The sequence below is a fragment of the Idiotropiscis lumnitzeri genome, chromosome 5, assembly GCF_059441095.1.
Source record: "Idiotropiscis lumnitzeri isolate Australia: NSW breed Sydney's pygmy pipehorse chromosome 5, RoL_Ilum_1.0, whole genome shotgun sequence".
Classification (NCBI taxonomy): Eukaryota; Metazoa; Chordata; class Actinopteri; order Syngnathiformes; family Syngnathidae; genus Idiotropiscis; species Idiotropiscis lumnitzeri.
The window spans coordinates 6,813,668-6,841,327 of NC_142395.1; the positions used below are offsets into that span (position 1 = coordinate 6,813,668).

General features: G+C 42.4%; 2 protein-coding genes across 3 annotated transcripts; both read right to left on the minus strand.

The window, feature by feature from the left end:
* Window positions 1-12,396: 12,396 nt before the first annotated feature.
* gabarapl2 (GABA(A) receptor-associated protein like 2) lies at window positions 12,397-15,634 on the minus strand. The gene is made up of 4 exons (XM_088297020.1): window positions 15,405-15,634; window positions 14,241-14,296; window positions 13,978-14,150; window positions 12,397-12,899 (listed from the first exon to the last, which is right to left on the minus strand). The coding sequence occupies exons 1-4, from the start codon at window positions 15,436-15,438 to the stop codon at window positions 12,809-12,811; spliced, it is 354 nt and encodes a 117-aa protein (XP_088153146.1). The 5' UTR covers window positions 15,439-15,634; the 3' UTR covers window positions 12,397-12,808.
* Window positions 15,635-17,466: 1,832 nt separating this feature from the next.
* nqo1 (NAD(P)H dehydrogenase, quinone 1) lies at window positions 17,467-25,942 on the minus strand. 2 transcript variants are annotated; one of them, XM_088296985.1, is made up of 6 exons: window positions 25,753-25,942; window positions 22,048-22,215; window positions 20,027-20,157; window positions 19,363-19,476; window positions 18,535-18,636; window positions 17,467-18,231 (listed from the first exon to the last, which is right to left on the minus strand). In XM_088296985.1, the coding sequence occupies exons 1-6, from the start codon at window positions 25,841-25,843 to the stop codon at window positions 17,875-17,877; spliced, it is 963 nt and encodes a 320-aa protein (XP_088153111.1). In that variant the 5' UTR covers window positions 25,844-25,942; the 3' UTR covers window positions 17,467-17,874. The 2 variants fall into 2 exon arrangements, with proteins under 2 accessions (XP_088153111.1, XP_088153112.1); XM_088296986.1 differs by lacking the exon at window positions 25,753-25,942 and adding an exon at window positions 25,055-25,166.
* Window positions 25,943-27,660: the final 1,718 nt, after the last annotated feature.

Genomic DNA, 27,660 nt, shown 5'->3' on the forward strand with positions numbered 1-27,660 from the left:
AATGACTTATCGTTATGAAGGTTAAGAATTTTCCTTTAAGTATGGAATTCCTTTTCAGTATCATAACACGCAAGACATTACATATTCAACAAGATCCAAAACCTGGTATGGGAGTGTAGCATCTCTCTCTTCGAAAATGTTGGCTTGATTTTGACACTTTGACAACTGTCTGGTTTGCCAGTTGTTTTGTCATGGTCATGCATTCATCAGCTGAAGGCTGTTCAGATGTTGAGCGTTCTTACGGAGTCTTTGGGCCCCTTTCAAAATTACATGGCAGCAATATGCAAATCCACTGTGTATTTTTATGTATTTCATATGGTCAGTTATGGTAACGCAACAGATGCCGCAGAACAATGATAACGTGCATGAACGAGCAACACAAAAACTGAGGGATGAGGTGGATATTAAAATAAACGTAAAGGCAGATTTTTATGAAATTAAATTAGCAGCGCCCTACTGAAAGGTGCCAATGTAAGATGCCACAGAACAAGTGTATGAACATATGCACAAAACTGGAGCGATAACGAGGAAGTTTCAAAACTACCAACATTGGCCTAGTTACGCTCTCAAGAATGTCACACGCCAAACATCTGGTTTTTTTTGACCTACTGAAACTGGAATAGTTTTTTATGTTTGAAGACTCGGGACTGTTATATTGTGGGTACAGCTGCATCGGGTTTAATTGAGTTGTCGAGTAATTAGTGTGCCTTGATTTAAAGAATACTCAAGGATTTTTTTAGTGCCGACAGAAAGACAAGCCTGCTGCAAAAACACTCGTTATTAATATGGTAATGCGAAGCCCAACTTCACAATAAAATCCATCCACATAATACATAGCAATAGCCTTTGTGAGATTTTATTTTGAAGTTGGCCTTTACAGCATGTGGCCGCCTGTTTCTGAAATCATTGTTGCGGTTGACATGACTTATCTCCGTTACTGCAATTAACGCCCATTGAATACTGTTCAAACGCTGAATCTACACACTTACATTTGAAGGTGATAACCTGACAAAGTCAAAGTTCCGACTGATCTTCTTTATGAATAAGGATGAAGGGACGATGATGGAAAGGTGCCCGGAATGGAGGATGGAAGACGGACAGGCAAAATAGGGTCAAGTGGCCATCTCTGATTCCCAACCATATCCACGTATGCTTTTTTCACCAGCTCTTTGTCCACTTCTTGAGACAAGCTGTCCAGGACGTACATGTATATTACTGGTGTGTATATCCTATGCATGCCATATTATTGAAGGCTGATGAGCACATGCTGTATCCCTACTAGACAGTCATTAAAAGGTTTGTTCATGATGGACAGCAAGGGTTTATGATTTACACTTCTGACCTCTGGCCATAGATGTATTGATAGAAACGCTCAAACAAACCTGGAATCAGTACTTGTCAAGGCTCTGGATGCATAGAGGACAGCTGACCACTGCTTGTCATGTTGCTGCACCAGCACTGCTCCCAGGTCGTACTGTGATGTAATTGCCGAAATCCCGGCGCTCTTCTCTGGGTTGTAGAATTTTCACTCAGGCTACTGTGTCACAGTCTCTTTCAGTTTTTTTTTAAACATTGTCCCAGCTCGTGGGACCATAGCCGTTCATTCGTTTGTTCAAGGAGAATCGTGAGAGCTGCTGACTGTCTTGACAGTTGAGTGATGAACTTGGTGCTATTGCTGACCATCTCTAGGAACTGTCTGACCTGATCTTTGTTGCTTGTTTTTTCCATTTTGTTGATTGCTGAAGTTTTTCTCAGGTCAGGCCAAAGGTACCGCTAAGTGACTCAGTAACTCACATTTGTCTTTATTTAATTTCAGGTTCACCTCACCTCCTTCCTGTTTTGTCCAGCTCTTGTCCAAGTCTTTTCTTCTAATCGAGTTGCGTCTCAAACAATGATGTCATCCCTCATTGCCTTTACTCCAGGTATGTGCTCAAAAATCATGCGAATGGTCTTGTGGTAGACTTCTGGTGCTGACAAGATCCTGGCAGATGAAGAAACCTGCACGAGCCCTCCGTGAAATGTTCATTTTAGTATATGCCACGGGCCGCAAATGGCCCCTGAGCTGTAGTTTAGACACCACTCGTCTATATCGCGGACCCATACTTCACAGGCTAATTTTTTTATTGTGTGGTCTTAATGCAACATTGACATTCTGTTTTTAACACCATCTTGGAGAACACAGATCTAAAATGAAGGAGATATCATATTTTTGAAGGAAAAAAAAAATACAGCAAACATTCTGGAAACCGATAACCGTTTTCAATGTGACGTGTTAACCGCTGCAATGATTGGTGGGTTTGGCTTAATGCGTGAGAAAAGCATGAAGAACTCTTTGAATTATTCATTTATACTAAATTCAAAGGACAATCTGACCTGGTTTTGTATGATACTGCTGACAGATGTTATTTACAAATGTGATTAATTCTCAATAAATTACAATTCTCGCCTGCTGAATTCTCATTTATTCCATTTAAAAAACACACACACGGTAGTTCAACTTTATATTTAGGTTTTTATTCAAATGATAAAAACGTAACTTTTCTGTATTCTCCTTTTCATCTTTATTTAAGATACATGTTAAATTCTCTTACTTCATACATTCTGAACTGCTAAAAATGCATTACATATTCCTTATTATTTTTATTGTCCCAACAAAAGGTTCAATTAAAAAACAACAACTCATGATTGATACATAAGACGTTAGTGATGCGCTTCTGAATAAGAAATGAAGACATTGAAAATGTTCAAATGTAGCATGTTCCTCAAATTTTTCTAAGAATTTTAGATTTGAGAAGTTCTGTCCGTTACCGAGTAGACAATGTTAATGAGAAGTTTGCAGTGCAGACAAAGGAAACGAAAATGAGGAAGAGAAAACTACTGCGTGATCGTTTCATTAAGCGATTGTAGTGGTTTAATCAATCCACTCATATCCTATAGCCTAACGTTCATCCACATGAGGCTCATGGGCACCTGGAGCATATCCTGGCTGACTTTTGGGCAAGAGGCGGGATGCACCCTAGATTGGTCACCAGTTAGGTGGCGAATGCAAATAAAAGTTGCAGCGTCTTAGAGCTCATCTATAAATTTACTCTTGAGACATGGATGTCATTTTACTTTCAGTTCCTGAAAATGGCATTTTGTTAATTTTGCGGTATGGTTTCAGATCAGAATCAGACTCTAAAAAGTCAAATAGAATTGAACAAAAATGTTTTTTTAACAAAGAAATACATGAGACCGAAAAAGTACATCAATGGAGGCTGTTACAAAACCAGGAAAACGAGACAAATCAACAATGCTTGCAAAAAGCAAGGATACACTACCATAAATTGCTTATCATAAAAAGACAAGAAGGCAAACGGAACGAATTGTCTACTTTCATATATTTAACAATAAATAGGCACTATATGATCTTCTGGATCTATTTGCTTTAAGAAATTTCTCCATCCGGTGTACCCCTGAATACCCGGTCTCCTGCCTTAGGGCTCCATCAGTCACCTGAGCCAACCTGTGGTACAGAATGCGGAAGTTGGTCGCAATGATTCAACAAGAAAATTGTAACATGCAGAGTAGCTAGTTGCTCTTGGAAACCGCTAGTCACCATGACGACGGAGCAAAAAAAAAAAAAGGAAATGTCATGCACTGTTTGTGACTGATTGTTTAATGTGTTATTCTATACAGACCAATTGTAAGATACAGTAATTACACCTCTAAATGAAAATTTTCTGCTTTTTGTCATACATGATAGCAACTTTTGGAGACACCCTCAAAAACAAAGATAAAAAGAATGGCCTGCATGTTGTACACAATGTTGAGGTGTATTTTCTAGGCTTGGAAAAGGTGGTTTTGCAGTGCAGTTGGCAAGTCAAAATTTACATTTAGCACCTCATAAAAACACAGTGGAAAGCAAAATTGCGAATCACAGATTTTTAAGTTTTTCCCATAATTGAACCGACAAGATGATAAGATGACCAGCCCAAAAAGCTTTGCTGGGCTGCTTGCATGCATGTTAACATGGAGCAACGCACTTGTGCAGGGACATACTGGGCCAGAAATTCAGTCCGGGAATTTGAGTTGTGCAAAGCCAAAGGCTGGACATTTTTTGTTTTTGTGCCACATGTCGCAGCGCCGATTATCAACCAATGACTGGTGACATTTTTTGCAATACAATGTATAACACAACAGTCCACAGTGTGTGACCCTGACATACATCTCGACCCATCTGGTTATTCCTGCTCCATTCTCTTCCTTCTCCTTTTTTTCCCCCAATAATTCCGCCACATCTTTCTCTTCCTACTTTTCCAAGATCAGCGGCTTTTCCTCATCACCTTGGGGTCAGTCAATAACCCAACTGCTAGTGACTTTCACTGCTGATGTTACTAATAACAATTACATGTATCATGTATTATGTTCTTCCAAAAAGGTAATCCATCTAAGAATGGACAAGCATCACAAACTCACACGGATGCATACACACTCACACCCTGTGGGCCCTTTTTCATGCCAGGTGTGAGTCTAACTGGGTGCACGGGTAGAGGTTGTTTTTTTTTTTGTCAACGGGCACAGGTAGAAAGGACCGTTTGAATTTGTGCCTTTGTGCGAGGGAACACGGCGGACTTGTTCGCCATCCAATGCAAGTGGCTCCCTTCATTCCCGTTAGATTCTGCATGGAACACGCGGTCTTCATGACGTTTAAAAGAAACTCCATGATGATCTCCACTTGGGGACTTGTCCTGAATTTCCCAGTACCAATCAGGGTTCTTGTGAACTCAAGCAATACAATGTTTTGGCTCCGAAGTATGTCTTTCAAAGATTTTCCATGGCACACTTAAACGTAGCAGTACAGGTCCAGTGTGTTTAGGGGCCCCAAAAAGGGGGGATTCCATGTTGGTTCTATCTACTACCAAGATGGGCAACTTAAATGCTGAAGAATGCCACAATTTTTCATCAGTGCTACTGGGGAGCCACATTGGACCATGCACTTTCTACCAGATGTATGACTAAAATGTAATTTTAAATAAGGACAAAATACATGTATACGTGCAAAATACGTGCTCTTAGAATATTTCATTTTTGATAATGTGAAGATGCAATATATGACGAGTTGAAGTTGTGTTTATTTTAGTCTCCACACAAAGCTGAGCTCACAGAGCTAGCAAAAAAGCCACTGCCCTTCAACCCTTTGATCGATATTGTCCCTCTGATCCAAGAAGCATCACACTCCCACCCCTTCCTAAAAGATACAGGTCCCCGGAGAATGTCTATCCCATGTGGTTCACCACAAAACCACTTCAGACTTCATTCAAAGTCCCTAACTAATCAGGTAATCATAAACAATGTCAAGAAAAACTGTCAACGCAAACCACATGTTACGCGACATTCTAATTTTGCACTAATTTGTATTACACCGGATGGAAAGGTCTTTGTTACAGTACCAGCAATGTGCTATATCAATAAAGTTGTATGGTATTGTATTGTATTGCACAGGGTGGCATAAACAGCCAAAAAGGCTGCACTTATCAGGAGGCATGTCAGGGGCCAGTGGTGGGTCCGGAGCAGGTGCAGAAATGGAGATCACAGAGGGTGGGTGAGACACAGCATGATGAGAGGCAGCAGCCCAGGGGACTAACGCATCCAGGAGGGAGTCTCGTTGGACACGGAGTACAATGTCAATACAGGCCATTCTGATTCATATTCTAGATGTAGCCCCCAACAGCTTAGTGGAAGCTTTGAAACCCGTGTGGTAAAAATGGCGCCTCCAGCCAGCAGGAACCCTGGGGTGCGGTTGGCCAGTGGAGACGTCACAGAGGAGTGTGGCATTGGCGTTATAAAATGCGATGTCCTCCAGATGTATGGTGGACATATGGTTAGACTGAATGTCGCCCATCTCTGCCTCGTGAGTTCCCAAGAAAGGTCCGCCTTCCCATATAGAATTGAATCATGCCAGGAGGAGCGTTGCTTTTCCATCACTATTGTATGTATACATTGAGATTTAGAATACTTTTCTTTTATAATTTCATCTGGGTGGAATAACAAAAGTGTATCGAGTATTACATACAGCATCAGGTACATTCGAATGATCAATTTGATCCCAATTATTCTGTTCTGGCTCTGTTCAGTCATTTTTTGTGCTGTTTTATTCCAAGATGGGTTCAAAGTGTCTGTGTTCTTAAAAAAAAAAAATGGACAAGTAATGAAGATAAAATGAATACCGTATTTGTACGGCCATAGCCGCATCAAAGGGCGCAACACCTGGTGAGGGTGCTATTTCCGTATTTAATGCATATACTAGTATTTAATGCATATACAAGGCGCGCCGCACTACAAGGCGCTAGCCTGAGCAGCTGTTCGCGCGAGCTAGCTCAGCTGCTAGCGTTAGTTGATGCCAGCTCACCCGGACTCAATCCCCAGCTCACCCGGTGTCACGGTCGCCTTCCAGCCGAAGCTGGAAGGCGGAAGGTGGACTCTAAAAACGCTGACACGAAAAGATGATGTTGTGGCGGACATTAGGACCATGCCTCTCACCCAGCAGGCATCCCATTTGGGGGCGTATTCATGTGAATGTTTGTTGGCGCGAATTTGTGATTGTGCGTTATTCTGTTGTTGGCAGTCTTGGAATAAAGACGTGTTCACAGTCAGTCGTGTGTGCTCATTTCAACTGCCACATTGGTGACCCCGACGCTGAGTATGTTTCAAGTCGTAGATGAAGAGGTGTCTTCCTCGGCAATGCCGCCCCAACTCCCTCATCTTGTAGCCGTCACCGCTACCGTCAGGCTACCGGAGTTCTGGCAGAGCGATCCGGCTTCGTGGTTCCAGCATGTGGAAGCGCTTTTCCACCTTCGTGGAATCACCTCCGATGACCCGAAGTACTACATGGTCGTGGCGTCCCTCGACCAACTGACTACACGTCGTGTTATGCAGCTATTGCGAGCACCTCCACATGGCGGGAAATACGACGCGCTCAAACAGCTTCTGCTGAGGAGGTTCTGCTTGTCGGACTCAGAGAGGGCAGATAGGCTCCTTTCCCTGCCCGGTTTGGGCGATGGCACGGCGGTGGATCTCATGGACAATATGCTGTCGCTCTTGGGTTCGGATGAGGGCGGTTTTATTTTCCCGCACATTTTCCTGCGACAGCTACCATCTCCGGTGCGCGCAGTGTTGGCTAACTCCGCTTGTCTGGCGACCGGCGATCATCGAGGTTTGGCTGAGGAAGCGGATCGAGTTCTGCTGGCTACGAGACGGTTCGCCGTGCAAAGTGTGGCGGCCGATTCCACCCTTGGGACGACACCAGACGTGGATCCGTCAACGGTGGCCGCAGTGGTCGTTCGAAAGCGTCGTGGGAAGGTTCTCTGCTTCTTCCATCAGCGGTTTGGCGCCAGGGCTCGGCGTTGTGTTCCCCTCTGCACCTACGAAGCTCCGGGAAACTCCAACGCCGGCGTTCAGTAGTGGCTGTGGGCGCCGGCAAAGAGAGCGAGCTGCTTTTCCTTACAGACTCGTCCTCTGGAAGACGTTTCCTGGTGGACTGCGGGTCGCAAGTCAGCCTGCTTACACCCTCCGCCGTGGACAAGGCGGGCGGCGTTTGCGGACCACCCCTGTGTGCGGCTAACGGCTCGCCCATCATCAGCTTTGGTTCCAGGTCGGTGACTCTGTGCTTCCATGGACGTGATTCCCAGTGGAACTTTCTTGTTGCCGCAATCACGGTTCCCATTATCGGCGCGGATTTTCTGTGTGCACATGGACTGCTCGTTGATGTCGCAAACCGCCGTTTGATTGACGCTGTTTCTTTTGCTACTTTTCCGTGTGAGGCGGGGGGACTCGGGCCAGGATGGCCGAGTGGTCTAAGGCGCCGCGTTCAGGACCCAGTCTCCCCAGGAGGCCTGGGTTCGAATCTCGAATTTCCCCATTGTGGGACTAATAAAGGCAATATTAACGCATGCGAATTATTTGGCATCGGGTGACATTTATCAGCGCCTGCTGACAGTCTTTCCCTCCCTAACGACTCCAGCCTTTTCCACCGCATGCACTAAACACGGGGTGGAGCATTTCATACCCACGGTCGGCCCGCCAGTTTTTGCTCGCGCGCGTCGCCTCGACGCGGCCAAATTAGCGATAGCAAAAGGGGAGTTTGCTACAATGGAGCGTTTGGGGATTGTGAGGCGTTCTAACAGTCCGTGGGCCTCGCCTTTACACATGGTGCCTAAAAGGGATGGTTCCTGGCGGCCTTGTGGTGATTTTCGTCGCCTTAACAATGTGACTACGCATGACCGTTACCCCATTCCACACATTCAAGACTTTTCCACCCGTTTGGCGGGCACCACCATTTTTTCAAAAGTGGACTTGGTCCGTGGTTACCACCAGGTGCCTGTGCAGGCGGAAGATGTGCCCAAAACCGCGGTGATAACCCCGTTCGGTCTTTTTGAATTCTTGCGCATGCCTTTTGGACTGAAGGGGGCAGCACAGACTTTTCAAAGATTGATGGACTCTGTGTTGCGCAACCTCGACTTTGTGTTTGTATATCTTGACGATATTCTGGTGGCCAGTCCTTCACCAGAGGAACATCTGTCGCACTTAACAGAGGTTTTCAAGCGTCTTGATTCGCATGGTCTGATCGTTAACCCAGCGAAATGTCAATTTGGTCTGGCTGAGATTGATTTCTTAGGCCACCGGATTTCAGCACAGGGCGCGGTCCCCTTGCCCGCCAAGGTGAAGGCAGTGGTGGACTTCCCCCGCCCGGCCTCAGTTAAGGCGCTGCAGGAGTTTTTGGGCATGGTTAATTTTTATAACCGGTTTCTCCCGCGTGCGGCCCACCTCCTGCATCCTCTTTACAATGCCTTGAAAAATAAGAAAGCTAATGATACTGTCGAGTGGTCTGCACGGCGGGAACAGGCTTTTCGACAAACTAAGGACGCCCTGGCGAGTGCGACTCTCCTGGTCCACCCGATTGTGACTGCGCAAGTTGCCTTAACTACAGATGCTTCTGATATAGCTGTTGGGGCAGTGGTTGAGCAGCTCGTGGCAAATGTGTGGAAGCCTCTTGCGTTTTTCAGTCGTAAGCTGCGGAATAACGAACGCAAGTATAGTGTTTTCGACCGAGAGTTGTTGGATTTGTACCTTGCGACGCGCCACTTTCGCTTCCTTCTTGAAGGACGCCGTTTCACGGCTTACGTGGATCATAAGCCACTAACGTTTGCGATGTCAAAGGTTACTGAACCATGGTCGGCCCGTCAGCAGCGGCACTTGGCGGCCGTTTCAGAGTTTACGACGGACGTTCGGCACGTGGCCGGTAAGTGTAACCCTGTGGCTGATTGTTTATCGCGCGCGATCGTGTGTCCAGTCCAGCTCGGGGTTGATTTTTCGGAAATGGCTGCCGACCAGTCCGTTGATCCTGACATCCGCAACCTCAAGGCAGTGAGTACGGCTCTTAAGCTTGAGGAGGTGGTGTTGCGGGGCGGTCGCACTGCTCTCCTCTGCGATGTGTCCACGGGCCGCCCTCGTCCTGTAGTTCCGTTGGAATGGCGTCGCCGGATTTTTGATTCGATCCACTCCCTGTCACACCCTGGCATCCGGGCATCGGTCAAGCTGGTTGGGGCAAAGTTTGTCTGGCCCGGGCTTCGTAAGGACGTCAGGATGTGGGCAGCGGCCTGTGTAGCATGTCAGCGTGCCAAAGTCCACCGACACACCAGGTCGAGCCTTGAACCTTTTCCGATTCCGGCCAGGAGGTTCGACCATGTGCATGTGGACTTGGTAGGTCCCCTTCCCCCTTCGCAAGGTTTTACTCACCTACTCACTATGGTGGACCGGACGACTAGGTGGCCAGAGGCGGTTCCTCTGTCCTCCACGACCTCGGTGGATATAGCCCGTGCATTTCTGTCGTCCTGGGTCGCGCGTTTCGGCACGCCGTCCGATATCACCTCGGACAGGGGCCCCCAGTGTGTATCTGAGCTCTGGTCAGCCTTGGCAGTATCGTTGGGTGTGCGCGTGCACCGCACTACTGCCTACCATCCGCAGGCTAACGGTTTGTGCGAACGTTTTCACCGGTCACTTAAAGCTGCGCTGCGAGCTGCGTTATCGGACGGTAACTGGGTCGACCGTCTGCCATGGATTTTGCTCGGCTTACGTTCAGCGCCGAAGGAGGATCTTAACGCCGCTCCTGCTGAGTTGGTGCTCGGTCAGCCGCTTCGCGTACCTGGTGAATTTCTGCCAGACGGTTTGGACGCTCCGCCCTTTCCCTTTTTGTCGGGGGGGCCCCTGAGCCCTGCACCGGTTCACCACTGTGTTCCCAAGGTATTCGTGCCGTCCGCGCTTATGTCAGCCCGTTTTGTTTTTGTGCGCCACGATGCCCACCGCTCGCCCTTGCAGCCACCGTATGACGGCCCGTTTAGGGTGCTGGAGCGCGGCGATAAGAGTTTTGTGCTTGATATGGGTGGGCGAAGGGAGTGCGTCTCGGTAGATCGGCTAAAACCAGCTCATTTGGTTGCAGGCGATGTGCTGTTGCCGGCCCACGTCCCTCGCCGCGGTCGCCCTCCAAAGTCCACGCCCTCACTTCCGCGCGACGACGTTGTGTGTCGTGCTCCCGCTCCTGTCTCGCCTGACCCCCCTGCCCACCGGGTTTCAACTGCACCACTAAAGGATGGCCTGCGTAGTCGTTGTGGCAGGCCGGTGAAGCCCCCTGTGAGGTTTTCGTTCTGAGCGACCTTCTGGGTGTTCGGGGGGGGGCTGTGTGGCGGACATTAGGACCATGCCTCTCACCCAGCAGGCATCCCGTTTGGGGGCGTATTCATGTGAATGTTTGTTGGCGCGAATTTGTGATTGTGCGTTATTCTGTTGTTGGCAGTCTTGGAATAAAGACGTGTTCACAGTCAGTCGTGTGTGCTCATTTCAACTGCCACAATGTAATTGAAGAGCGTTTATTGTGACCGTCTATGACACAATCAATCAATCACTATAATCATATATTTAGTAAGGAATTTGAAAGTCTAGAGTTTATCTATAATTACAACCGTCGAAGGTCGACAAGAACGGAAAACGCTGGCGGACAACCCACACCAGGAAAACAATAACGAATAACAAAAAACGCTTGCAACGCAAGGAAACCGATGAACGGAAAATAGCTTACCACCAGAGGATAAGGATGAACCCAAACCACGAACGAGAACAAAAAGCGAGCCGAAGAATAGCTGGAGCAAAGTACAAAACACAAATACGCAATAGCTATACACGGAGTAACCAGGGCAAGGAATAAGTAGGTAGATCATGAGCATGAGCAAGGCAGGATAGGCAGGATAATAATCCGACGCGGACTGGTCCGCGACGGTGGTTTAAGTAGCCCGTAATCAAGGGCGATGATGCGATGCAGCTGTGCGGATCGTGGGAGCGTCTCTCTCTCCCGGCCAGGTGACGAGCGAACGGGAACGAGAGCGCGGAGGAGGAAACGCCCACTCAGCTGCAACAACAAACAGACGGACGGATCGTGACACCCGGACTCAATCCCCAGCTCATGAAACTATCAGGAATCACTGCCAATAACAGTGACTCTATCCAATCAAAGATGCCTTGGCAACAGTCTACTAGATGACTGTCAGGGGAGGCGGTTCACTGGTCACCTCACTCCTTAGAGTCACGGTTTCAAATCAAAACAAAAAAAAAACTCAGCATACAAGCAAACAATGAAACAAAGAAATAAGATTAACACAAAACATGTATCTCTCATGCCATCTATATACCCAAAAGAAATAAAAATAACACAAAAAGATTATAGCAATGGCTTCTTGGGAGCCACTCAGCCTTAGCCAATTACAGCAATGGCTTCTTGGGAGCAACTCAGACTCAGCCAATCACATGGCTGTTTAGAGAGATGTGCTGTTGTGCTTTGGGCTTTTTGCAGTCTGTTGTCTAAACCTGGGACGTTTTTTGCCTTGAAATTACATAAATGATAAGACAGACTACAACATTGTGGACAGCTGCCCTTTTGTCCAGCTTTCTCCTACACCATAGTCACATAATGTATAGTCATGGTCAATTAGAAGCAGAGATGACTCAGACATTGTTCAGCAGGGTGTGCTAACATGCACTCCGAACAGCCCAATGAGTAAAAGGGTTGATGGTCGCGAGTGATGCTTAGTCCATATAATGGGCGCAAGCGAATGATGCTTAGCGTCGTTTTACAAGGCGCTTTGTTTGTTTTGGGGAAGATTGGGGACTTTAAAGAGCGCCCTATGGCCCGAAAAATACGGTACAACTATGTATACCTGTGTGCGGTTCTCTCAGGTACTCCATCCCACACTCGATTACTGCCATTAAAAGATTCTCCGACATATCACTCATTTGCCAATTAAAGATTTAAAACATCTGTGGTGCCGAGTCATGCATTTGGGTCCAAAATGAAAATATAACACAGGGCATATTTAGCATTTTTATTGGTTAGGTCATCCAGCTACCTTACCTCCAAAAATTAAATTAAAATATTCCAATTTCATAAATAGTGTCTTTAAAGACAAAAGCAAAACTAAATGCAAGTCATTCACACATAAGGAGTTGGGGAAATACTTCAAATCACAAAAGAGAAGAAAATAAAAGCTACCACATTATAAACAACTAAATATATGAATCTTTGATAAACAGGTGCAACATGGGCCAAAAAAAAATCAAAGACACTGGCACACTTGTTTTTATTTCTCCAGGCTGGTGAGCAGGTAGTCCATCTTCCTGTGGTGTTTTCATTGGGGTTTCCCAGGGGTTTCTCCAGGGGCCAAGTGAGGGCTATGATTAGATGTCAGCAGGTAAGGTTGGCTCACTATCATGGCTGCTGCTTTTACAGGCCAAATGTGTTTTCGCCGCTGTAAGCCACATATAAAAACCCATCTTCGTCTTTCTCCTTTTCATAGAGCTGTCCCATTGTGATGCTGAAACAAGAAATAGACGCATAATCAATACCGTCAACTCCTCTGCTACGCACGACGTCTGTTAGGTTTAACAGTGGTAACTACATATCAAGGTTATTATAGTTAAATAGAACTAACAGAATAACTAAAACTAAAATTGAAGAAACTTTAAAAAATAAAATTAAAGAAAATAAAATTGTTTTAAAAACATAAAATAACTGAATTTACATCTATAATTATAGATCAATCATCTATAATGAATAAAGAGACATTGATAATGAATGTACAAAACTATAATTATTGCAAAAATGTCCATCCTTTTTCATCCTTGTCAAAATGATCATACATGAGCTTTCATTTTAAAAGCATTTATTTCAATATCGATTTACATCCATTCTAAAGAAGGATGGTCCAACAGTCATCGTCGTAGTTTCATTCCATAATACTTACGAACTTTATTTTTTCTTATCTTGCACTTGACAAATACTCCATAATATTTAAAATAAAATAATACTAAAACTAATGAAAACTAGAACAAAACAAAGCATTAAAAATGTTCCAGAATGTCTATAAATCTGACTTGAGTTTGTGTTCATGCCGTCCTGAGTTTGTCATCCTTGTGGGTGTGACTGGTGTATCACATTTTTTAATATTGGCTTTTGGGGCACAAATTCTTGTGCTCAACAGTTACACTAAACAATTCATGGCACTTCCATGTATAACTACGACAAATGACATCCATGCCATGTTTTTAAAATGAAGACTATGAAATGTATTAGCCATCCAGTTCCTTTTAATATCAAAGAATGAGCACTGTGAAAGTGCAACTACCATTTGTCTTGTGTGTGGTGAGGACTGTGTCTGTTGAATAAACCCAAATGCAAAAATATGCCACTATCTTGCAGGTTTCTTATTCAAATACCAAATATAAAGCACAAATCATGTGTGACTTTCCCAAAAATAAATAGAAAGTTTAATTTGCATACCATACAACTGTTTCTATCTGAATAAGTCAACTGTTTTGTTCAAATCTGATGAATAAACAGAATTAGCTGGGTCCAAGATCTGTAGTAGATCTGTCAAATATTGTTGTTCTAACCTGGACTGGGGGACTGTCTTGTCCACAAACAGGAAAATGGCCTTCTCCGAGGGCAGCTGGATGCGTTTCCTGATGATCCACATGAACTGAGCCACTGTGATGTCAGAGGGGACCAGGTACTTTCTCTTGTCAATGTCCACTATCTGGGACCCAGACACTTTCTCCACAATCACCTGCCGCACAGTGCACAGGAGGCAAACAGTCCGGGTTACAACAAAGAACTGTTGTAAGAACAAAAAAGTGTTGAGGAAAACTTCACTTACCGGGACCCTGTCAGGGTATTTGTTGCGGATTTTGGCAGATTCTATGCATCGATGTTCTGCAGGATCAAGTAATATTTGTGTTATTTTTTTAGAACTAAAGCTGACACAAGAAATACTTCATCTTTGGTGTAATGAAGTTTAGAATATAGATTAGCCATTGATTCAACAGACTCATGACATTATTATAATACACATTAGTATGGTAGTGGAGATGGGGAACAGATCTTGTGTTGTACTTAATCATAAATAGGTAAAAAGAAAAGAAAGGCCACACATTACATATAATTTGGAAACTGACGGGAACAACTATTTGTAGCAAAAATATACTATACTGTACTGTATTTATGATAGCAAGGCTTTCCAGCATGTAGGAAGAATGGATTATGGGTAATGTAGTTTTCATATAGCTACTTCAACATATTTAATTTAAAAAAATATTAACAAGTTTGCGGATAAAATAATAACTTGTCTTTCTTTTCGGCCGCCGATCAGAGGCGAGCGTCACGTTATTCAACGGTGAAACCGAAACTATTTACGTAATTTTCATCTATCAGAAGTTGTTATGCAAATTTCTAAAGGCCACCCCCTGTAGGCCTCTTCAGGATCTGCCAAAACAACCGTCTCCTCCCAGCTCACAACGCTGCGCCCCGATTTCTAGGAGATGTACAATGCTGACTGTTCTGATAGAGTCGATATAATCAAATCAAGCTTTTGCCAATGGTGCAGAATCGAAGGCTTGATAGTCCAGGGGCTCTTCGTGTCACCACCATTAGCCCAAGTGCAATGCTAAAATCGTCGTGTGCGTATGAACAAAGACAGGACGCTTTCCTCGCAAATACCGGTTCACAACAACGCCATGCATTGGAGGAAGTATAGTACATTAACACACAATGCATTTTTGGGGTGGGGTTGAAGTGACAACAGTATTTAAGGTGCATGTCCAATTGAAGGGGTAAGCTAAGCCTCCCAAGCTAGTCAAGCCATTTGAGGACAGGCCATCTGTAAACCCTCCATCCTTTAAAACGCTTTATCAAATAAGTCATCCGAATCCACATTCAATTCGCACACAATATGGAATTTATTTTCAATAAACCATCTGAATCGACATTTGAATGATATTCCCGTGTCTTGTGTCATATTAACGACACCTCCCTCCTCCCTTACCCAGAGAATGATCCTCTTTGAACATCCATTTCATGGTTGACGTTTTCGGGCTCTCTCGGCTCGGTACAGATGATTGTAAGAGTCACGCGAGGTTAGATCTGAGAGTAAAATTTCGTTCTCGGACGGTATCGTTTAAATTGCAAGTGGAAATAGACGTAAAGTAGGTCCTCCGTCGTCTCTTTAAAGACAACACTTCAGAAAAACAACAAACAAGCACCGCCCCCACACTGTCAGCCAACAGGGAGCCGCCTTTACGATGACGTCATTGTCGACTTGTTTGATTCGGCTTTAGTTTTTGGAGGAGGGCTTCGAATGGGCGAATATTGCAAGCTTAGTCACCAGATAATAAACGTAAAATTAACGTTTTTTTCGATTACAGTTACATTTAACTCTATTTTTTAAGTAAAAAATACGTTTGACATGAAATACGTATGTCATAAATTCTTACTTCTTTGGCTCCAAGCAACTTTCTTGCGTCATCATTCTATCGTCGTCAAATGTCCCTCTGGTGATTCGCTGCTAAATTTAGATAAGTTAAAAAACGGACCATTACCACCGTCACAGCTAGATTCAGTGTAGGCCTTCATTTATTTTCGTATTATTATTGTGTTCATTTACCCGCAAAGCAAATGCCCTTTGTTGGCATTCTCATAGTGAGTCTTTCAAAATATTTCAATTTTGATCTTTTCACATTTTCTGATTACATAAAAGTGCAAATGTATTTGTTGTAGCCGAAAAATCGCAGAAAGCACAAATAGTAGGACTGGATATGTAAGGTTAAATGTGTTTGGCAGTTTAAGGTGGAAGCACCCAGATCCACTAAACCACAGGTGTCAAACTCGAGGCCCGAGGGTCAAATCTGGCCCTCCATGCCGTTATGGGAGGTCTGCAAGTGCTTTCCACATGTTTTAAAAAAATAACCATACAAAACCACATGCTGGGGCAATTATTTAGTATTGTAATATACACTTCACAGTATGCTTTGTGTTTAAATAGTAGATAAGGCACAATATAAGTGCACTCCATTTGTTTCTGTTCACATTGATATGAATGTAGGTTGTTCTGGGTAGGTCTGGTGATTGATGGTTGTGACCTCAGCAAAGATGAGGAAGTGAAGATGAAATAGTAGATGAACTTTTCAGGTGGAAGTCTTGTCAGCCATTGTGTGGAATGAATGAATGAACGTGCACTCTTTTACTGCTCACTTAATGAAGCGTCTAAAGAGCATCAGTGACTAAGTCATCTTTAACCACATATGAGGGCGTTACATTATTATAGGGTTATTATTAGGTAAGGGACATGACCAGTTTGTGAACAAATACAGTGCAGCTCAGTGACTAGCTAGCGGACATCAGGGCTAATCCTGTTTTTTTTTGTTTTGTTTTTTTTAACTAGAGCAGCACAAAAGCAACTTCAGTCAGCATTTAAACAATACAATATTTGTGTTTTTATGGCACATTAATTGGACAATTCAAACTGTTACTGTAGCACTTGTCTCCAGCTTTGATTTCCTAAAAAGAAAACAATTACTGTTGCACTATCCTAAAAAAAGCTTCAAATTTGTCATTAAATATGTCATGTCATGTCATTATCCAGACCACTTATCCTGTACAGGGTCGCGGGAGGGTGCTGGAGCCTATCCCAGCTGACTACGGGCGAAAGGCGCACTACACCCTGAACTGGTCGCCAGCCAGTCGCAGGGCAGACATAGACACCGTTACTGAGTGGGAACTGAACCCACGCTGCCCGCACACGACTCAGTGACTCATTAAATATTTTCTTGTTTAAATATATATATATATTACATTTTTTTTCTTATACCGAATGTGAATTAATTTGTAAACTAAAAAGCAACACATTAGCGTTGCATTACTCCACTAACATTTGATGCATTTGTTCATGTGGGTTCATTGTTCTAAGTGGCCTACAGAGGGCGCCCTAACTATGAACTACTAAAAGAAAACAACAATGTAAAAGCTATATAATTGAAAAAAAGTTTAAAAATTACATGAAACATTACACAGACATACAAACAGCATTAAGTTGAGTATGAAGATTGAAATATGGTGATAACTATTTTTTTATTAATAATTAATTCATGAAATATATTCCAAAACATATAGTATAGTACAATAGCAGTTCAGTACAATACAATACAACTTTATTTCTATAGCGAATTTCACATTAGATGGAGCTGTAACTTTAGCCTTTGGCTGAACATGAGACTGTCGCTGTTCTGTTCTTCTGGTATCTATTGGTTATGTGTTTTCATTTGTGTTCTAATGTGCGGCAAATTTATATTACACCAAATGGAAAGTACATTGTTACAGCTCCAGGTGTTGTGAAATGCGCTCTATAAATAACATTGTATTGTATTGTATTGTAGCAAAGGACTTTACGTACAGAATAATATAAAACATTGATTAGGGCAATTCTGGTACTCTATTTTAATTTCACATTTTGTTTACATTTATTTTATAGCTATTTGTGCGTGAATGCAGGTACTGACAAGCTCTTCATCTGTGAGTTGTGCTTTGGTCTGGTTGTCAGGGGGAAGTAGTTTGCCAAGATGGTGCCCTGTGGTGATCCCGTACGCATTGGACTTCTGCTCCTCCTTCACCTTTTGCTGGAGCAAGAACCCCTTTTCAAAGCTGAGGTCAAACCATTCACAAGGGGCAAAAGTCAAACACTTTTCAGTCAGCAGTCCTTTGAGACGCGCACGCCACTCTTTTAGCATTGCAGTTCGAACTACAGCAGAGCAGTGAGCTGGACTCCAGAAAATCTGAGGAGCAAGGATCTGAAATCCACAGAAGTGCAGAGTGCCATTCTGGGGGGAAAAATAACAACAAAAGACACAAATGTGAAGTGAAGGAGAAACAGTGTTTTCTGTTTCCTGTTTGCCATGTGTCTGTTTCCCAACAGTAATTGAGACAACCCACCCATTTTAAATGAGAATTTTTGTAAACATTAAATAAAGTTGACAAAATAATTTCCTGTGGCACTTCAAAGGATGTGTCACAAAACAATCTGATGCCAGGTACCCCAAATGGAAAAAGCATTTGCGAAATGGCATGTAGAGTATATTTGTTTTGTTGGTATGTGAGTAGCCATAACAACAAATGATCCTCACCTGTAGAGGCCACAGTGCGACGTTAATGTCTCCATTGATGCCATCGGGACGAAACATCGATTCTATAGCTCCAGTTGTAAAGGATAGCATTGCTTTCTTGTTCTTAGGGGAAATGTGAAATCACATATATTAGTAGTTGTGCTGATGGCAAGGACCTGATCTCCCAAGCACTCTTGTAAATGAGTTCATAATTTATTTTCATTTTAAACATGGACAAGTGGAGTATACTGATCTGCTGATATTGTCATTATAGCCTCTGTATACTCTTTAAAAAAGTTGAGCACAGATAAATTTGAGCATAGATGCTAGTTTGTAACAATAATAATATAATAAAGAAATATATATCCAGGATACTGTATTTCAGATATACCGATTGCTTTTCAATTCTGAGTCATTTGCATTTAAGATTTTCAGGTGGCACGTCCGCCTCACAGTTCAGTTCAGTTCACTTCAGTTCACAGGTCAAAATCCAGCCTTCCTGTGTGCAGTTTGTATGTTCTCACCACCCTGTGTGGCTTCTCTGCGGGTACTCCGGTTTTCCCCCACATTCCAAAAACATGCATGGCAGGTTAATTAAAGACTCTAAATTGTCCACAGGTGTGAATGTGAGTGAAATTGTTGTTTGTCTCGATGTACCCTGCAATTGGCTGGGGACCAGTCAATCGTGCACCTTGTATCTCACCCAAACTCAATTGAGATAGACTCCATCATGTGACCCTTGAGTGGATGAGCGGTACAAAGAATGGATGGATGGATGTGTATTCATCGTACAGTACTACTCAGGCAGTTGTAGTACATGTGTCATTATCACAATTCTATGAGACAAACCTTGAAAATACCGTTGTTGTACATCTTTTCCAGGGAGAAAGCAAAGCCCTGAGTCAGCACTCGGTCCATCCATCCCTTCATGATGGCAGGTACACTGAACCAGTATAACGGAAACTGCAAAAAGATGTATTTTTCATTGAACAAGTTCCCTTACCTTTTGCATAATGCTCAAATAAGACATGTTTTTAATTTTCACAATTTTAAACAGTTCCTAGGTGTGGTATGCTTTTGTTAAAACAACCCAAGATCATTAAAATATTCTCACCATTATTGGCATGGTTAAGATGCTTTCTAAAGCTTCCAATATTTTTTTTCTAAAAAATATAGGACCATATTTGATATAATCTCTAATTATTCAGAGATATGTTGATTGAAGGCCCAAGGTTCGTATGTTTATGGTACATGGATCCGTTTTTTTCTGCTAGTTTCAGTGGGATTTAAGATACATAGAAAACTTTTAAAACCAAGCGCTTGCAATTAAATTAGCATTTATCACTTTGTGAATTAAACTGAAATTTCTTGGTGAATCTGCAAAGAGAAACAAAACCACAGTTAGCCTAATTGTATTAACAAAAACCCATTGTTCTTCCTTGCTCGTAGCATTTCATATTAACCTTTGACCAAGCTTGTTGGACTAATTTCACCACCACAAGTGACTCCTGACCTGGAAGATGATGAGCTCAGCCTCTTTTACTTTGCGTTGTTCGGCCACAATGTCGTCACTTAGGCGACCCTCCATCCAGGCATGCATTGTCTCCTCTCCATACTGAAAAAGCTCTTTGTTTTTTAAATCACCTGGACAAGATTGTCAGTATTGAATTGATAAATCAAGTGACGTGTTTAATTTCTGATGGCAGCAATTATTGTATTTGAATGTGTCTATAATGGCTTGAAAGGTATTCATGAGTCTGAAACATTTTCCCATTTTGTGACCTTACTATCACAAACGCAAATATATTTTAATTTTAGATTGTATGTGATATACCAACACAAAGTAGCACATAATTGTGAAGCGCAGCAAAAATGATGTACAGTTTTGAAAAATGTAGAACAATTTTAACAGCATCACAAAAACCAAGAAACTCACCAGAAAAGTCAGGGACATTTTTTTTGGAGAGGTTTAAAGCAAGGTTAGATTATGAAACAAAATATCTGATGATTTGAACATCTCAAGAAGCACCATTCAATCGATTATCAACACATGGAAAACAGTATGGTAAAAATGCAAACCGACCAAGACATGGTGGTCTACCTAAATTAACAGAGAAAGGGAGGAGAGCACTGGTCAGAGAAGCAGCCGAGAGGCCCATGGTCACTCTGGAAGACCTACAGACATCCACAACTCAGTTAGCGGGAGCACAGTACAACCAGAAACCATTCACGCCACAAATCTGGCCTCTTATACAAGAGTGGCAAGAAGGAAGCCATTGGCGAAGAAAGGCCTAAAAGTATTTTTTGCCATGTAAGGGACACTGTGAACTAGTCGAAGATGATTAGCTCTGATTAGACCAAAATTGAATTTTTTTGAAACGCGCTATGTGTGGCAGAAAACTAACACTGTTCATCACCCTTAACACAGCAACACCACTGTCATTGATGGTTGTAGTAAAATGGTGCTGTGGGGTTGCTTTTTGTGAAGTTGGTCAGAGTTGATTGGAAGTTAGATGGGGCTAAATGCAGGGCAATCCTGAAAGGAAACCTGTTTGGGTGCTGCAAAAGACTTGAGACTGAGAAGGGAAGACAAAGACCCTAAACATAAAGCCAGAGCTACAATGAAACAGGGATAGCTTCAGGATTTTTTTTCTTTCCTGGGGCTACAAGTGGGCAAAAAAAATCAATGAAAAATATATTTTAGAATTTCAAGTAAAATGCCGGAGGGTCTTAATTTTATCCATACAGATTTCTGATTCGGATATATCCCCCACCCACCAACCCTGGTGTGGTGCCATCTTTGCACGGGAATAGTTTACGTTAAAGAATATTTTGTTGGAATGGTCCAGTCAAAGTCCGAACTTAAATCCCATTGAGCATTTGTGTGAAAGACGTGAGCTTGAACTAGTTTGCGAACAATTGGATATATTTCAGTGTCTATATGTGCAAAGCTGGTTTCGACCAAATCCCATACGACTTGCAGCTGCAATTACAACAAAAAATGGCTCGACAAACTATTGAGACAGGGGGACTAAATACAAAGGCACACCACATTTTTATTTAATTAAAATTTTGAAATAATTTCTGTTCCACCCAACTATTATATTCTACTTTGTGTTGGTTGATCACAAAAAATCTCAATAAAAACACCAAAAACTGCTTGTAAGTTGGTAAAATGTGAACAAAGTTCAATGGGTTTGAAGACATTTTCAAGCCACCCTTCGTGCAAACTGTGTGGAAACGAAATGAGAAGCAGTATCTCAACCCTTAAAAACCTGGTCTTTGAGACCTGAAGATGACTATTTCTTGCTGCAGATGAGAATAAACTGCAAATAGTTGGGCAGATGTTTTTCTGCATCTCAATTTCTGATCACCCCTCACAACCTCAATTCAATGGCACAGCACCGTTTGCACGCCCCATCTTTTTGCCTGGTTCCCGTGTAAGCGTGGTCTGCTTTTTTGTGTGGTGAAAAACAGTACAGTAAAATGATGCACAGTGGAAAGTAGTACAGTGTATTAAATACGTCAGCTCACCAATTACATCACTTTTTGTGGCACTGGCTTTGAAGTTCATAGCATAAAGATCTGACACGATGACCCGGTAGCCTTGCTTTGATAGTTCCTTAGTAGCCTCGTCCCGGACAGCTTCGTTGAATGAGCCCACGCTTTGGTGAGCATACACGATCAGTACTGTTTTTTGAGCTGTGGCACACATAAATGGGGTTTAATAGCAAATATCCTTCCAACCATCCATCTTGAACAACGATTTTCCTGTTCAGGGTCAAGGCAAGGTAGTCTATCCCAGCTTTCATTGTTGTCATATTGTGCGTTTATGCATGTTGCTCATGTCATGTCATTATCCACACCGCTTATCCTGTACAGGGTCGCGGGAGGGTGCCGGGGCCTATCCCAGGTGACTACGGGCGAAAGACGCACTACACCCTGAACTGGTCGCCAGCCAGTCACAGGACAAGACATAGACACAGTCACTGAGTGGGAATTGAACCCACGCTGCCCGCACACAACTCGGGGGGGGTGTACCACTACACCATCAGTGACTGTTGCTCCTGTGTGTTCTTTATATCCACAATCTATCTTGGTTTCATGGTTGTCACTAAGTCATTAAGACGCACCTTTCTCTGGCTAGTATTGAGGTTAGGCAAATGAAGTAAGGTGCCGGTGCCGGTACTCAATGGACTCGGGCTGCCAGATTGTATCGGGGTCCTTCGATTACCTGCGCACCTTCTGATGATGTCATGCTTTAATCACGTATTTCTCAAATATATTTCTTTGCGTCTGTGATTTTTCTTTTTTTACCCCTGGCTGTTTTATTGGCATATTCTGATTCACTAAATAAAAAAAATGCATTAGTCACATTGCAACACAGTTCCTACATCACTTCCGCCTACAAGAAGAGGCAGCTGTCCTTGTGAAACGTTTACGTTCCTCCTGTCGAACTTGCAGCAATGTCGTGGTTCACTTGGGGTGCAAGATTTTATGAATATAATGTCTGTATATAGTGTGAAATATTCCTCAATAAAACATTTCCATGTTTTCCCTCGTACCAGTAACCACAATCTTATTCCCAAAACCATGCAACATTGACGCAATTCAGTAGGCATGCAGGACACCTAAGGATGATCCTCGCAAAAGTAGCAGTAAATGCACTTTATATAATTTTTTTTATTATTATTTAGTAACTCAGAACACCCAAACACAACAACCAGGGGTAACAAACATGGAGGTAAAGAAATTTATTCCAAAAATGATAATATAAAGTGTGATGTCATGTGCAGGCATGCAGGCCACCAAAGGACCCCCATACTATCTTGCAACCTGATCTCATCTAGTACCCACACCGGAATACCGTTTTGCATGCTGGCTTGCCGCTTGCCATTCCTGCATTGTTCCTGCCCCATCTAGATTTCTCATTCTAGTAGAACTTGAGGTCTGTGTTGTTAAAATGGACTATTATTTTTGTGGTTCCGTTTTACTTGTCATCGGGGTACCAGAAGAACTTAACGTTTTTGATACACCAAATAGCTCTTTGGCCCACTCTGCTGTTAGTTTTCTTTCTCTGAGGCACCGTTTGCCATCGTATGTAAGTGAGTAGTACCGGTTTTGAGGTACTGTTCTTTTGTTTGCTTGTACTAACTTGTTGGAATAAATCCTATGCCACTGCTCTTGAACACTTTCATCTGTATGGTGGTCTATTCTCTGGCTGAAAGGCCACCCGATATAATTTGCCTTCATCTTACCATAAGAGAAGATCAGAACATTTGTGACACCAACAACATGCGTAATGTATTGCTTAAGTGTGTTGAAAAGAATTGAGAAGAGGGCCATGAAAAAAAGGAAGTGCTCATTAAATTGCAATATTGAGAGGGGAAAAAAAATGTAATTTTCAAAATCATTCATCCTTGGACTAGTCGCCGTCAATTTATAGGGCACATTTGAGGCAGAGAACCATTCACACTCCTATTTAGCAGAGTGAGAAATGAACACTGTCAAAAAGGGGGAGTGATATTTACTTGAAAAAATCTTGTCAACTTTTTTCACTCAGACATTCTAAGAAAATTTTACAATAAGAGTTTTTGAGGAAGTTTCACTAGTTTATTGAATTTAAAAAAAGACACTCGCAGGAAGTTCGACTTTACTTTTTCACATAGTTCATTTCATACACAAGGTTACTCAATGTGATTGAGGATTGAACCGACAACCCCCAGATTTGGAGACGGCTGCGCTAAATCTGGCATAAGGCTCTGCGACTTGCTGAGGATCAAAAGGAGGCAAAAAAAAGGTCGCTTAGGATTCCAAAGTTTGCACTTGACACCAATAATATACTAACTGACCGTATCGGTGGCATGGCTCAGGTGTAGAGTGGCCATCTCCCATCCTTGAGGTAATAGGCTCGATCCTCTGCAGCTTTGAGCGCTGTTGTGTAAGATGTGTGTACAAAACAAAGTGGGTCCAACCTTGGAGAAACTTTTTAAATGTAACGAACTTGTGAAATGTGTTCAAAAACTCTTCTGGTAAAAGTTACTTAGAATTTCTGAGTGAAAAAAAAAAACTTGACTAGGATTTTTCAAGTAAATAGCACTCCCCATTTTTTACAGTGTACTTACTATGACCGCACAGAGGTCAAATAAGGGAACCACTACATCGCCAGTGACCTATTGTAAATGGTTAACTGAAATCAATCATAAAATTACACTTTTTTTAAGACACCCATTTGGGTAGAGCAACGTGGAAAATATTTCGAGTGGTGCTGGGAATTTTGCGTATCTTTGGAGATCTTAGATACAATGCGCAAACAACAAATTATATACTATAGGGACAGCCTTAATGTAATACGTCACATTCATTGAGGTTATCGTTTGCAGAACTGCACAATAGAGACAATTAAGAGAGGGTAAAGTACATGAAACGGCAAAGTTTTATGGCTAATTCTTTGTATGATACATCGCATTACTAGGATACCACAAACTGCTGTCACAATCATAAATATCTGCACTGTCGCTTTCTAAACTTGCAGGCTTACTTGTTGTGAGTTTAGAAAAGCAGAGGTGGCAAATGCAGGTCCATAAAGTAAAAACTCCACAGCAGCTCATTTACCTGCCACTTAGTAGAAGTACCTGTTTTTACTTTGTGGACCTGGATTTGAGACCACTGTATAATAGTGAAACAAAGTAGGCTGGGCCCAATTTTTCAAAGTATTAACTCTTTAGGTTTGTTTCCTCTCACAGGAATCAGACTGGAGAAACAAGAACATTCCTTTGTGGATGCAACCCATGATCTGCAGCTGAATATCACGCTGCTCATGCTGGGCACCAAAGTTGTTGTTGTTTTTTTTTTAATTCAAGACAACCACAATGATTTGGGTTATTATATAAAAAAATATGTATATCTTAAAAAATGCCAGTAAAAATTTTCCTTGTCAAAAATGAACAAGACAAAACACGAAGTTTGCACAAATGGGTAATTTAAACTGCTAAAGCTGATGCTGCACAGCATTGGCCTCCACTATCACTGCCTGACAGAAACGTGCCCAGTAATTCTCAGTTTAAATCTCAAGTGCTTCCATAACACATAATGTAAACAAAAAAATGTGTTACAGTACATATCAGTTTCATCATTTTAAAATGACCAATGTAACTAACATTTTAGGCTTCAGTGTTTGGAAGAATGAGTTCACATAATGAAGAGACTTTGCTCCAGACAAATGTAATGTTGACTTACGTTCAACCTTTTCTGTCGCAAAGATCAAAGAGTCTTCTGTAGCTGGCTGCGGTTCATCTTCTAAATTCTGCTCCTTGGAGACCACTTCCATGATGTGTCTGCTGGATTAGTTTACACAGCAGGTCAGCTTCTTGTGGCTTTTATACACCCTGTAGCCTGCTTTGCGTGAGAAACGTGGTTAGATTGGACATGAGGTGGGTGGAGCAAACATATCCCCGACGAAGATATGAGCGCAAGGGGAAAAAAAAGGGTTGCCACACTGCAAGACCGGTTTAGTTTTTTTTTTTTAAGGCAGTGTGCGTGTGTGTGCAATTATTCAGACTGTAGAATCACTGGTGCAGGTGAATAAGATTGGTTTCACTTGGCCTGGAAAAGAATGTATGGGACACTTTCAAGGGATTATCCAACAGACATTCGACAGTCATGTGGCCCAAAACCCTTTAATCCGACTTAATTCCACTTTCTTAGAAGTAAAAAGTGAAGAGGGGCGTGCATTTGTTAAAGTTGAAGCAATTCAGTCAAGTCCCATTCTATAATGTCACCGGTGACTAGTTTCTGCGTGAACAGACAGACAGGCTGCTTTTAAATTGGCTATACTGCAGCTTTCTGTCGTACAAGTGTTTCGCCTATAAATTATATAAATGAAAATGTTTGGATTCCATCACAGCAATTTTAGTTTACTAGAATTTAATCAAAGTGTGTGAGTTAAGATCCAAAAAGCCTTTTTAATACTTGTGAAAATATTTTTGTATTATAGTTATTTATTGTTTTAGTTTGTTCACATGCTTGGATTAGTTTAATATTCTACCAAATAACATTCTATTGTAATCTTTTTGAAATACATAGTAACATTATTTTAGCGTTGTTAAATCAAATTGAAATACTAATTGAAATTGTCTTTTTGTTTGTTAGTGTAGTATGGAACATATGAAATCTTCAGAAATATAAAATGTGTACCTTTAAAGTGCCGGTAAAAAAAAGTTGTGTTTCTGATTTGTCAATTAAGTAATGTGGGAAGCTGTGTCAATCATAGTGTAAGAATTTTTTTCTGATCATTTTGGCTTTCTAATGTGTGTGAGGTGTATCTGGAATATCAAGAATGTGAAAATGTACTTTTTGTCACAATCTTTGCTGTGTTGGTGTTACTCAGACACCGTTAACCAAAGGGTTCCTGTCAGACTGTCAGACGCTGCCTTTGGCTTCACAGGCTGGAATGTGGCAAGAATGTGACTTGCTTACATCTTACATCTGCTGATCAAGCCTTGAATCATTCCGTAACAAAACATTGCTCAAACAGCCCCTCTAAAAGAAATGTATGGAACCCTATAGAGGACAATGACATTATAGTCGTTCATTTTCATTTCTCATTCTATAAAAGGCCCAAAAATATTGCGACAAATTCTAAAGTACCGTAATTTCCGGACTAGAAGCCGCTACTTTTTTCCCAAACTTTCAACCCTGCGGCTTATTCAGTGATGAGGCCAATTTATGTAATTTTTCGAACGGCCGCCAGGGGCGCTCGGGTAGAAAAGATAAGATTAAGACCGGTGGAATATATGCGTCGAGGAAGACTGCAACTTCTTGTCTTGTGCATAAATTAAATTAGCGTGAACATACCCTCATCATGGAAAATGCAAAAAGAAAGGCATATGACGCAGCTTTCAAGCTAAAAGCAATCGAGCAGTCCGATAAAGAAGGAAACAGAGCTGCTGCACGTAAACTTGGCATAAACGAATCGATAGTGAGACGCTGGAAACGGCAGCAATAGAACTGGAGCAATGTAAAACGACGAAAAAAGCTTTCAAAGGTTATACAGGCAGGTGTCCCGAACTGGAAAACATTCTAGAAGATTGGGTGAACACACAGAGAGCAGATGGCCGAGGTGTTTCGACTGTGCAGATCAGACTG